This window comes from Agrilus planipennis, unplaced genomic scaffold (genome assembly GCF_000699045.2).
Source record: "Agrilus planipennis isolate EAB-ADULT unplaced genomic scaffold, Apla_2.0 scaffold244, whole genome shotgun sequence".
NCBI classification, from domain to species: domain Eukaryota; kingdom Metazoa; phylum Arthropoda; class Insecta; order Coleoptera; family Buprestidae; genus Agrilus; species Agrilus planipennis.
Window position 1 is genome coordinate 293,005 of NW_020438980.1, and position 13,109 is coordinate 306,113.

At 30.0% G+C, this 13,109-nt stretch overlaps 3 protein-coding genes across 4 annotated transcripts in view; 1 reads left to right on the forward strand and 2 right to left on the reverse strand.

Moving 5' to 3' along the window:
* Positions 1-2,212, reverse strand: part of LOC108739986 (transcription factor 12-like) — a 41,032-nt gene extending 38,820 nt beyond the window's left edge. The window contains exons 1-3 of the mRNA XM_025975530.1: positions 2,085-2,212; positions 1,754-1,800; positions 1,029-1,256 (exon numbers count right to left, since the gene is read on the reverse strand). Of these exons, the coding sequence (XP_025831315.1) occupies positions 1,029-1,256; positions 1,754-1,800; positions 2,085-2,190 (381 nt within the window). The 5' untranslated portion in view covers positions 2,191-2,212. The remainder of the gene's footprint in view (positions 1-1,028; positions 1,257-1,753; positions 1,801-2,084) is intronic.
* Positions 2,213-3,084: 872 nt separating this feature from the next.
* On the forward strand, positions 3,085-9,596 carry LOC108739990 (eukaryotic initiation factor 4A-III). 2 transcript variants are annotated; one of them, XM_018474135.2, is made up of 5 exons: positions 3,085-3,374; positions 3,535-3,687; positions 3,742-4,077; positions 8,495-8,717; positions 8,770-9,596. In XM_018474135.2, the coding sequence occupies exons 2-5, from the start codon at positions 3,546-3,548 to the stop codon at positions 9,275-9,277; spliced, it is 1,209 nt and encodes a 402-aa protein (XP_018329637.1). In that variant the 5' UTR covers positions 3,085-3,374; positions 3,535-3,545; the 3' UTR covers positions 9,278-9,596. The 2 variants fall into 2 exon arrangements, with proteins under 2 accessions (XP_018329637.1, XP_018329636.1); XM_018474134.2 differs by having other exon boundaries at positions 3,133-3,199.
* Positions 9,430-13,109, reverse strand: part of LOC108739991 (nose resistant to fluoxetine protein 6-like) — an 86,586-nt gene continuing 82,906 nt past the window's right edge. The window contains exon 8 of the mRNA XM_025975531.1: positions 9,430-9,836. Within this exon, the coding sequence (XP_025831316.1) occupies positions 9,630-9,836 (207 nt within the window). The 3' untranslated portion in view covers positions 9,430-9,629. The remainder of the gene's footprint in view (positions 9,837-13,109) is intronic.

Here is a 13,109-nt window from a genome sequence, read left to right on the forward strand (position 1 = left end):
ATATATTCCATCATATAGCACTGACTAGAAGTATGCATATTATTGCAAACAAATTAGAAAATTTTATTATCAAACTTGGTTTAATAATCTAAATATAATTTATTACGTGATGGCTTTGTTTATATCTCCAAATTAAGTGATTATGTTAGTTTGAAGTTTTACACAAGTAATAATAATTACTTTATACCAGTCTATGTACTAATTTCTTTGTGTTCCTCTATAAGATTACTATCATCTAATTTCACTGGTCTTAATAAATAAATAAATATCCTATAGTATTTGATCAGGACACTGAAAACACTTGTAAAGAATTTCATTTTAATTTCAACTTACCACAAGTGTATTTAAGATATACACTATATAAGTCAGTTGTACTCTGAAAATATCTTTTGTTATCATAGTGAAAACATGCTTCATATCCAAGATCTTTTCTTATAATTATTTTTCCAGACATTTTTATTATTTTATTGGAACAACTAAATTATAATGTAATAATGCATGGTAGTAGTTTCACAAAGAAATTGTCTAATTTTCTACTTTATTTCATAAAATTCATAATAAACTAAATTGAGGCCAGAAATTTATACACTTAATTATTACTACAAATTATTTAACAGCTTTAAATAAAAGAAACAGAGGAGTCCCAATTGTTCCCTTGATTAGAAATTTGCTGTTATGGATGGTTGTGTTAATTTGTGTACATCTAACATTTTTGTTTTCATTATAACTATACATATCCAAGTCTTATTTTAATATTTTCCTTCTTTTTATTTGCATATATTTACACTGTTATAAAGTATATCTAAACCAGAAATATACATGAAATATATGTAAATCTAAAGAAGGGAAACATTAAAATAAGACTTGGATATTTAATGAGCTTTTAAAATGAATATTATAACCAAAAGAAAGGTCAACAAACTTTTTAAATACATTGTGAAACTTAATTATATATAGCTTGTTTTATTATTGAATTGAAATACTTTCATTTCTTTTATTTGAAAATCTAAAAAGAAAATTGAACTTACAATCCATTGCTGACTATCTGCAACTGAACTAGTTTGTTGTGGTTCATCTTTGGTTAGTCTGAGTACTGGTGTGACAACTCTCGTTTTAGCTGGAGAAAGACGGCTCCCAGGACGAGAACTAAATGGAAAATATGGGCTATCTGCTGTAAATGGCTCTCCTGTAGCTTGAGTAGGACTTGCACCAGGTCCAGTAGTATATGTAGGACCAGTAGGACTTAGAGCATATGCCTAATTAAAAAAAAGCATAATATCAAGATTCTAATTGAATAGTACTGATAAAATCAAAAGCAGCCTAGTTTCATTTTAAAATAAACAACGATTGGAATTAAATGTTGAAGTATAAGCTTTTATCTAAATGTTCAATAGCATATTATCCACACAAAACTAAATAAATCTAAACATTAACAATAATTACAAAACATGCAATATAAAATAAATTATTTGCACAATGTAGGTAGGTTGCTATATCGAAAAAAATTCTGATCAGCGGACTTAAATAAACAAATACTAAAATATCAACTTGAGTACATCATGTTTCTAACAAATTCTTTATTAAGTAATCACATTAAAATACTTCTAAGCAATTCATTTAACATTAATTTACCATTTACTGAAACTTAATAAACATTAAAGGTATATGTTAGAAAAATAGAAATTCCACAATTTACAGCATATAATTTATAATTTCATAATCTTATTATTTTATTGCTAAAGCACATACTTACCAAACCATTATCAAGTCCTCCATATGTAGGTTGAAGACTAACTTTATCTGAAATACAATAATTCTTCAAATATCAAAGAGAAATCTCAAAGAAGGTAATGAAACAATTTAAAAAAAATGTGTACCAATTAACACGTTTTTTATATGAAACACATGTAGAGTTAGAGTTTTAGATTTGGCATTCTACTTTTATTATGAACTAGTGTTAAAAATGCGGAGATGCTAAATATTTTAAACTAAGTAACTCTCGGTAGTTAAATGAATTATATTAGGGTTGTTATATACACTTTTTTAAACAATAATTTCCTTAAATACTAAAATAAAGTGTTTACCAGGAGCTTTGTTGGCGATTTTATTAAAACATGTAGTAAAAACTTCGTATAAGTGTTGCATCGGTTCGTCATCGCTTGCTGCCATTTTGGTAACAACTACATACATAACAACAACTACTCAGGATTACCATCCCTTTACAGCTAAAAATTACTTTTACGAAAACATAAAGAAAATTAACAAAGGTTGACAACCATAGAACAAAAGTGACTAACATAACCAAGGAGGAATAAGCTCCGGCTCATGAATCCCTTTTAAACAATTAAACTGGCACCCGATATAGATGATTTGCTGATTCAAGCTTTATCAGTATATAGTACGTTGTTTGCGGGTTCTAAATATGTAAATACCATAATTGTACGTCCATTAGTTGTGTTAAACAGAAAGAAAAAATTTCAGACGCAGGTGGAAATTCAATGTCAATTTATACAAAAACTATTAAAAATATTCTAATTTCATGGATGCCAATCAAATGAGCGTCATTTGTGCTTGAAAACTGAGCTATTATGGTAAGCGGAATTTATCTTATATTATTTATTAATAATTTCACAAAATATTTACTTTTTCATTGTTATTAGTAGTACGTTTGCACTATTAGTTAACTATAAATAATAATGCCATTGCAAAATTGAGTATTATTTGTAATTATTACTAATGAATAATATAAAAAAAAAACTCCGCTTAGCATAATAGCTCAGTCTTTAAGCACAAATGATGCGCAATCCATTGGCGATTAAAATATCATCAGTTTTTGAATAAATCCACAATAATTCAACCTGCACTCCAATTTTCCTTTTATTTTTAACAAAAACTAATGGGCGCACATTACGCTACTTATATATTTAAAACTCGCAAACGACATTCAATTTTTTCGTAAAATTTAAATCAGAGGATCGAGTACCAGTTTCACATGTCTGGTCTTTTGGTTTTATCCACATCGCATATTTTTAGCGTATCTATGGTTCTTATCATAAGTTATAGGTTCGTATATCTATGGTTCATATTGTACAAATTGTACTTGGATTGTTCATAGATAAGAGATTGATGGCCAGTTTATCAAGGAGTTTGTTATATTTATATCAAAGATTTGATAAAATATCTTTAGTGGTTATTATTAGTAAGCAATCATATCAATATAGTAACTGCCGGTTAATGTGTTAACGAAATTAACTTCCCAAAGTAATGTAACGTGAATTAGTTACCTTTTGAAAACTAACTGGTAACTGGTAAAGTATATATAGGTTATTAAGGTTTCATACATAATCCCTTCTAAAAATCCACCAGGAAGCAAGGTATTTTATCTATAATAATAGATATAGATTAGTAGTAAACATACCTAGGTGTATAATTGTTACAAAAAAGTATTTAAATAATTTACTGTTTATACATTCATCCAAACAAATTAATTTTAATAGTGGTATAGTTATTTCTAGTTAAATTTCATATTTACAGAATCTAATAACATGGGTAGTAAGCGAGATACCAGAGATGTGTTTGAAGATCTTTCAAACGTTGAATTTGAAACAAGCGAGGGTGTAGAAGTTATAGATAAATTTAAGAACATGGGCTTAAAAGAAGAATTAATTCGGGGGATATTTGCATATGGTTGGTCGATAAAATCATATTCAATGAAAAATTAACTATGTTATCTAATTATAGGGTTTGAAAAGCCAAGTGCTATACAACAAAGAGCTATAAAGCCGATTATCAAAGGAAGAGATGTTATTGCTCAAGCACAGTCTGGAACTGGGAAAACTGCAACATTTGCCATTTCAATTTTGCAGTCTTTGGATCTAACAATGCGAGAAACACAAATTTTATGTCTATCACCAACAAGAGAATTAGCTGTTCAAATCCAAAAAGTCATTCTTGCTCTCGGAGACTTTATGAATGTACAGTGTCATGCATGTATTGGGGGTACTAATTTGGGAGAAGATATTAGAAAACTAGACTTTGGGCAGCATGTTGTAAGTGGTACTCCTGGACGTGTTTATGGTTAGTACCAAAGTAATTTATACTGAAAATGATGCAACATATTAACATACCTATGGTGCATATTTCTAAAATTGTAACTTTATCTTCAATTTCCTAACTAATATCCAAATTTGATGTATATATTCAGGGTAGCAGATAAAAATGAAAATGAATACTCCTTTATTTTATGTGACGTTTCGGTTTATTTAACCATCATCAGACCATTCACTTGGAGAAACTATTCCCTAGGTTATCACGCTTCTGCTTGCGTATGTTTTTAAAATAAATTAATCTAATTTTAATTTTTTTTTTANTTTAAGAATGCCAAAATATGGGGCTATGCAAAAAGTCGCGTCGATATTCAAATGTTTTTTTTTTTTCGAGTCAAACCCCTTGAACGGAATCAAAAAATATTCGTTTATTGCACGATTGTTTGTACTGCCCCATATTTTAACACTGTGAATAAATTTTTCCTGCAATTTTTTTCAATTGGAACCATATTTCACACAGCTGCCATTTAAACGATACCTTTTTATATTTTTGAACATTGTATAGTAAATAAAATCTGGATAACACAGAAAATCGTGGTACGCAACACATAAGCGATATATTTAAGTCTGTTTTTCACCCCTTTAGTGAGACCTAGTTATCTGCCCGCTTGGAATTATACTTTTTAAATAATCTACATCAGAAGGTAGGAAAGACGAAAAGAGTACATATCATTAACAGATTTTGATTTTCGCCCGCAGCCCTTACAGCGGTGTGGTTATCCGCCATTGTCGAGAAGGGTTTATTTTACATCCTTTTTACATATATTAAAAATAAAATTGGAACGACTACAGATCACGTGTGAAAAACTCGGCTGTACCTCTCCTACTAGCACACGTGATTGGATGAAACAACTGACTCAATGGTTCATTTTATAGTGGTCTGTCTGTAGACACCTGTATGTTGTACGAACTTATTGTTTTACATCGTACTAACTGCAATTCATATCATTTTCATGTCCAACACCTTTTGCAAATAGAAACTTGGCTTCAAACCTGCCTTGGTTTAAGAAACAAACTCTTTTTTGCCGATACCCTGGCTTTGATTCTACCTTATACTCCAAAATATAGAAAAGAAATGGACACCGTTCCCGTTTCAAAAAAATATACTTTTTATATCAATTGTGTCAAATCCATTTTCTTTTAAATGACATCCGATAAAACATAGCTTTTTACATTAGATGCAAACTGTTCAAAGAATTGATTCAAGTTGAATTAAGTAATAAGTTCTACTTTTATTGTATGTGGTAGGGGAAGTTTAACTTATTGCTCAAATTTAAGATTTAATGTTTACCATATTTTCATCATTGATATAGTTGCTAACGAAAAGCAAACTAAGCCACCAGTTTCTTTTACAATCAGTCGCTTCAGGTTCTATAATTAATTTCCATAACGGGCCACTTCCAGTGTTTTCAAAAATCGATGCATAGAAAAATATAATGAAGGCGTAGCTGGGAACCAACCTAAAAGAAAATAAAAATGGCTTTTATTAGAGGATCAAAATCGTTTATTTTTTTACGAAGATTTATGTGAAATTCTTAACAGAACTTCTAAGCAAATGATATAAGTTAATTGTTGTCATTCAAAACCCATACTGACACTTTAATCATTAAATATTTTGATCCTTAACGTTAATTTTTATCAAGAATGAAAAATGAACAGACGTATTCAAATTAAGAAGAATTTTAAGAAATTAGTTACAATACGGTGAATATAAAGTAATAGTAATAGTAAAGTAACTAAAAAATAATTTAAATTTAATAATTAACGATATTAGTTGATAATAATTGGGGGGCATATCGAACAATCAATCTAAACATTTAATGATAATCCTTAATTATTTATTTTATTTATTGTTTATTTGCTTTTTTTACTATTGTTAATTGTAGTCTACTGTATTACAGTTGATTTCTTAAAATTTCTTCTTAATTTAAATAAGTATTTTCATTTACCATTCTTCATAAGAATAATATTGAATAACTGACATTGAGAATTAAAATATTTAATGGCTAAACTGTCAGTATGGGTGTTTGAGTTACAACAATTAACATATATTATTTGTTTTGAAGTTCTGTTAAGAATTTCACAGCAATCTTCGTAAAAAAATAAACGATTTTATTTGTTTTTACAGAGAATAGTAATTTGAATTCTGTATAAGGCTATGAAAATACATACAGGATGTTCCTTTTGAGAAAATGAACTTACGATTGTTTGAAATTAACTAAATTCGCCATAAAATATATAACACCCTGTATGTAATTAACTCACTGTGAAAGTATGGAAGGGAAGCTTGAGAGTGTAACTATCTTTCCTGAGAGTAATGTTGTTCAATTTTCTTACTGTAATGTAGGTATGCTTTATTGCTATCTAGTGCTCTGTGCTACTTTTTCTAAAAACAGTTAATATCTCGAAAACGGTAAATTTTAGAAGTCGGAAAGTACTATAAAAGTCAACCTAAAATNGACATTGAGCAGTACTATTCTACACAAATTGACGAAATGCCTATGAACGTTGCCGATTTAATTTAAGAGTTGTCTTGCATGTTAATTATTCAATTTATATATTACATCCAGTCACTTTTAAGTATTTCTATATTGTACCTTCTTTTATAATAAAGAAATGATTGTCTTCTTTCTTAAAATAATATAGGGTTTATTTTACACATAATGTAATATAATAATTAATATTAGTATAAAAAATATAGTATAATCATTAATAAAGTACAAATTGTAATTCATTTTGTACTTCCGATATCCGTTGGTATCAATACCTGCAGCAATTGTTCATAACAGTACTAATCTCCTAATAACATGATTTGGTAGAATTACATAAAATAAAAACTCGTATTAACATGTATTCGATATTAAAGCAATACACACTTTTCGATCTGTCGCATACTGAGAATACACATAGTACGTACCCTTATGAACAATTTTTTTAACAGTGCTCTACCCTTGCAAAACTTTTGAAAAGAATAAAATATAGAATATAGTAAAAGGTATTTATAAACAAAAGTTCGTGAAAGTGTCTTAATTTAGTTGACTTTATTTTTGATTTTTTTTAATTTCGAGTATTTTGATATATTAACCAATGAAAATATTTAATATTGCTTATTAAACAGTTTTTGGCGTATCTAGCGTATACAAAAAATATATAAAAATTTGTTACTTTATAGAGGAAATTTTTTTTTCTAAATTCTATTAATTTATTTGAAAAGCTAACACGAGCAGAAGCAGATAACTTAGTGATGCGATATCAACGTAAAAATATTGACCTAACTTTCCCGAAGGGCATCACACGCATGCTTACCCTGCTATACTCTTTAAATTGTAATTTTAAATTTTTAGTGTAAGCTGACTAAAAAACCAAAGGAAGCCTATTTCACCTACAGGTGACCACCTATTAGAATATTTTGGTACCTACTTCGATTTAACGATGCCTATTTTATAGTAAGAATGATGGAGCAACAATATTGTTAGGATAGCTATACTGTCAAGTTTTTAGTCCGTACTTTCAAAGTAGATTAATTATATACATAGTGTTAGATATTTAATGACGGTTTTGGTTAACTTCAAACATCGTAAACTTATCTTTTTTTCGAACGAAGCCAATAATTAAATAAAAATAGTAATAGTGCGTGGTGTTTGATTATGTGACATTTGGTGTTAGGAGTGGGATAAAAGATGACTGATGAAGATTGGAGAATAAGGAGGGTTTTTGAAGAATTCAATTGAATATTCCAGATATATCGGTCAATTTTCTTTAAGTTTCCATTGGCTGCAAGAAACCTTTACAAGTTAATCAAATCTGCCATTAAATGTTTAACACCTTGTTTGTAATTGATTCACTTTGAAAGTATGGACGGGAAGCTTAGGGGAAGCTACTTACAGCAAAATTGGCATGCTTTTTCGCTTTTTTAAATTAATATCTCGAAAACGGTAAATTTTAGAAATAGGAAACCTTATGAGTCTATCTAAAATTATAAGTATAATTCAAAACCGTCATAGTACACAGGGTATTTTATTTAATATAACGAGTAACGGAAATTGAATTTGGGTTTCTGTCTCTTCGCACCAGTGCTCTGACCACTAAGCTACGAAAGGTGACAACAGCAACGACGATAGTCACATAATTGTGTAAGACACAATCGTTGAAACTAATATATAATTAATTTTAATATTGAATCACTGAAATCTTTAAATTGGTTATTGGTCATTATAATTGCATTTATAATAAATAAACTAATGAAGTTGCGGATTAAAGCTGATTAAAAAAAAAACTTGCAAGGAAATAACCCGCATAAACATTTATTGTAAATATTTATATTTGTTTTCATATGTATGAAATTAAATTTTAGGCCTCTATGTGATTCATATGTTTTTGTTTTGTAGATATGATTCGACGTCGTGCACTTCGTACAAGATCGGTGAAAATGCTAGTTTTAGATGAGGCGGATGAAATGTTAAACAAGGGTTTTAAAGAACAGATTTATGATGTTTATAGATTTTTGCCACCTTCAACTCAGGTTGTTTTAATATCTGCAACGTTGCCGCATGAAATATTGGAAATTACATCAAAGTTCATGACAGACCCTATTAGAATTCTTGTCAAACGGTATAAGTTACTAACAGTAATGTAGCACCTATTAACAAAAGTTTATTTATAGTGATGAGTTAACTTTGGAAGGAATTAAGCAATTTTTCGTAGCCGTGGAAAGAGAGGAATGGAAGTTTGATACTCTGTGCGATTTATACGACACATTAACAATAACACAAGCAGTAATATTTTGTAACACTAAACGTAAAGTAGATTGGTTAACTGAAAAAATGAGAGAAGCAAATTTTACTGTCAGTTCTATGCATGGTGATATGCCACAGAAGGAAAGAGATAGTATAATGAAGGAATTCAGATCTGGGCAAAGCAGAGTTTTAATTACAACTGATGTTTGGGCTCGTGGTATTGATGTGCAGCAAGTTAGCTTGGTTATTAATTACGATTTACCAAATAATCGTGAATTATACATACACAGAATCGGAAGGTCTGGCAGATTTGGAAGAAAAGGTGTTGCTATTAATTTTGTAAAGGCAGATGATATAAGGATTTTGCGAGACATTGAGCAGTACTATTCTACACAAATTGACGAAATGCCTATGAACGTTGCCGATTTAATTTAAGAGTTGTCTTGCATGTTAATTATTCAATTTATATATTACATCCAGTCACTTTTAAGTATTTCTATATTGTACCTTCTTTTATAATAAAGAAATGATTGTCTTCTTTCTTAAAATAATATAGGGTTTATTTTACACAATAATGTAGCAGTCACAACAGCACAAATTATTTATTTATACGTGGAATATACACTCAGAACAAATTTAATGTACAAAACAAAATGTTTGTGTATCTATTTTACATAAGTCTGGTTGGTCTTACTATAATTAAATACATACTGATTGAACTCTTATACAAATAAAAATTACAACAGTATCTGAATATTAATAGTCACATTTATTTTCACATGATAGTTTATAACCTGCTCTCAGTACGATTTTCCATTATCTTTTCTCTGGTCCTTATATTTTCTTTAGTTGAAACATCGAATGTAGACTTCGTTTTAGAAATATGTGGAATAAACAACTCCTTAAAAATTCTTCGGAAAGGCATTTCAATTAACAGATATAAAACCATAGAAGAGGTGAAAGCGATAATGATATCTCCGAACACCAATGGTGCCTAAAATAATTTTTCGTTAGAAAACTAAAATATGTGTAAATACATAGGTACCTAATATATGAAAAAATGAATATGCAAAATAATGCTCAATCTTTATTTCAGTTAATACATACATTTCATTTTAGAAATAAATAAGGCTTCTGATCCAATAAATTATATCTTTCATATTTTCTTTCCTTAATTGCTTAATTTGGCGACTTAAATATAAAATTAAAAATCTAGAAAGATCACTTTGCGACATAAAAATTTAATCTAGATCAAGGTTAATAAGAAAGGAGTTTTTGCGAATAACGCGTTAGGAGGTTAATTAATATACAATTATAAAAACGAAAGAACGTAATTCCAAAAAAAGTTCTTCACATACAATAAACTGCTTTGATAAAAATGAGCTTTGCAGTTTTCGCTTAAGGCGTACATTTGATAGAGAAAAGGCCCTACAACTAATTTCAAATTATCATGACACTAACTATAATCGTATTGAAGAAACTTCTCCCATTTCAGAATGAAATTTTTGTACCCGAGTTTAAAGAAATTAATCACGTTTTACATTAATAAATTACGACGTATGTTTGAATTAATATATGAACGCAACCCTTACAAACCACCCTATAAAGGGCCCATGGTAACTTCAAAATCCTTTGAAATCATTATGAGGTACTTGTGCATTTACTAAAACAATTCATTTTTAATATTTTTTGACCGTTTCAGTAAATACGCACAAGCTTATCACATAACAGACGAAAACGGAATTACTACTTTATCAGCCATCATAACCACCCAGAAAAAATTTTAGTTGAAATGGGAAGTGAATTTTACAACCCCCATCATAAAGACCTTTACAAACTTTATCACATCGACTTGCACTTTAATTTTAAAACAAACTAAGCCTGAAGAGGCAATTCCAAATTTAATGATACAATCTATTTTTATATATAACAATTTGATTCAATCTACCATTAAATTTAGACCTTTCGAAACAATTCATGGACCCTATAATGATATAATGGACTTATAACTCCCAGAGTTTAACAATCCTGGTAACTACCTAAATAAAAGAATTAAAGAACTGTCATTATTATACGAAAGTCAAAAATAGAAATTTAGAAAGAAATAAAAAAGCGTTAGACAAAATTAACCAAGAAAGTGATCATATTTCTGAAACTACTTAGGGAAATTTACACCAAAATCTTTGAAAAATCCAAAATGACCCCTAAATTTCAATGAACCACTAAAATTGACCAAAATAGTGAGTGCACTAAAGGAATATTAGCAGGACAAGCTAAAACTAGAAAACCCCCCTTCGCAATATTAGACGAGTGAGAAAAAGCGTTTTGTTGCAAGATAACGAAAATACTCCTGAACGCTCATCTTCCCAACCTGGCACAAGCCGAGACTAGGCAACATTACCTACCTAAAGTAAAAAATCGCTTCTACACATATTTTAATATGAACTTTGAATGTTTTGATGAAATTTTAAATATTATTAAGAATGACATCACTATAACACGAACTATAATAAATTTAGAGAACCAACTGAAGTTATAGACCGATAAGTTATTACATTAAGTTAAAGTACCTAGGCTTCTTCTTCTTAATAGCTTGGAGAACTCCATGTGTCTATTAACCATTCTATACCCGAAAGTTTGATAGACCATTTTATATATTTGTACCAGAAAAGTTTTCGTACCAATTGGGAGTAGAAGAACAATTGGTTCTAATATTTGACTAATACGAACGGAAAGTAGAACTTGTTTGAAGCCTATTCTTTACTGTAATTTCTTCTTGCTGTACTATTTAACATACGTGAATATTTTCACTGAATTGTAGTTTTCATTTTTGAAATAAAAAATAAATGGGTCTATACTTATTGTACTAATAAGCTCATACCTTGTGTAAATCTATTCCGTATTTTGTTTTTCATGCAAATATCTACCTTTGTAATCGGGGTTTGATAAATCATACAATATAGTTTGTTCTTTTATATACTCTATCGACTTCTCTATAAAATATTCATTTTACCAAACTACTATACACCTGTTTATCCTGCAGCGTTTGAACGCTAACGCAATTTTATCGTGACGACAGCTTAGGTGTCCGCCGTACAAGACGCGCAAGTATGTGTCCATTAAACCTAATGTATGGTCTAGGCACACATTCACCAGACTAGCACGGGCCGTATGTGACCGAGTGTTATACGAGATACGTACGTTTCTCGTTCCGTAGACGTCGAAGTCACACTGTAACGAGCTATGTACGATTATCGCGGTACTTTACTCTTAACTTTTTAATAAGTGATAAGCGCTTTGGTATGCTCAAAAGTTGGAATATGTTTTCGAATTTCAGAAATGCAGATTTAGCTATAGTAGCGTTAGCTTTCGACGAATAGAAAAAATGTGGAAGAAGTAAAAATTGAAAGGAAAGGGAAATTTGGGTTCATAGTGCCTGGAAAAGTAGATTTACAGAGGGAAAAGTTTTTGGACATTTTCACTTTGTAATACTGCAAGCAACAACATCTCAATAAAAATCCAAGAAAAAAAAGGGGTGAGCGTGTATTACTTGTAGGTACAGTAAAGTGAAACTTTTTTAGATTGTATATTATAGCAGCCTTTTTTAAAAAGTGTCTTAAACTATTACAGAAGCCTGTTAAAATGATTCCTTTTGGACATACCCACGGTCACACATGGCGCGTGATTCGTGGCGCTATGACGCGTGGTCTTAAACTTTTCGGTTTTATACCTTAGTAAATTTCGTTCCTACCGTTGATAAAGAAGTTTCAAAATTATTAATTAATTATCAACAGAAGTATACTTATCTCGAAATAAAATAATATACGACGGCATTACAATAATCTACTGAAGTATAATACATCGTGCGAAAGTGTACGGGACGAAAAAATTATAAAACTGATGTGGGGCTACATACATTATAACCTGTACAATTACTTCGAAATATGAGTGGTATGTATCTCGTACGTTTCGAACACTTAATGCGTTCTGTCGTCAATTCCGCGAAATTTTTGCGATCCTGCACGCCAGATCGTGCCTGTCATTTAATTAACACAAATCGCATCTGCGGCCGCAATCGCTACCGCCACCGCGGTCTCGTTGGTTTGTGTCGGGCTGTATGCTTTCTACCTTTTGGCGGATTAGTAGAAGGTAAACGATTTTCAGTTGAAATGGTTGTTAGTTACCCTTGTGTATTTTGACATTATGCAACTGTTGTACATCTCTCAAAATGTGAGATGAATTTTCAATTCCACTAAATTTTTTAATT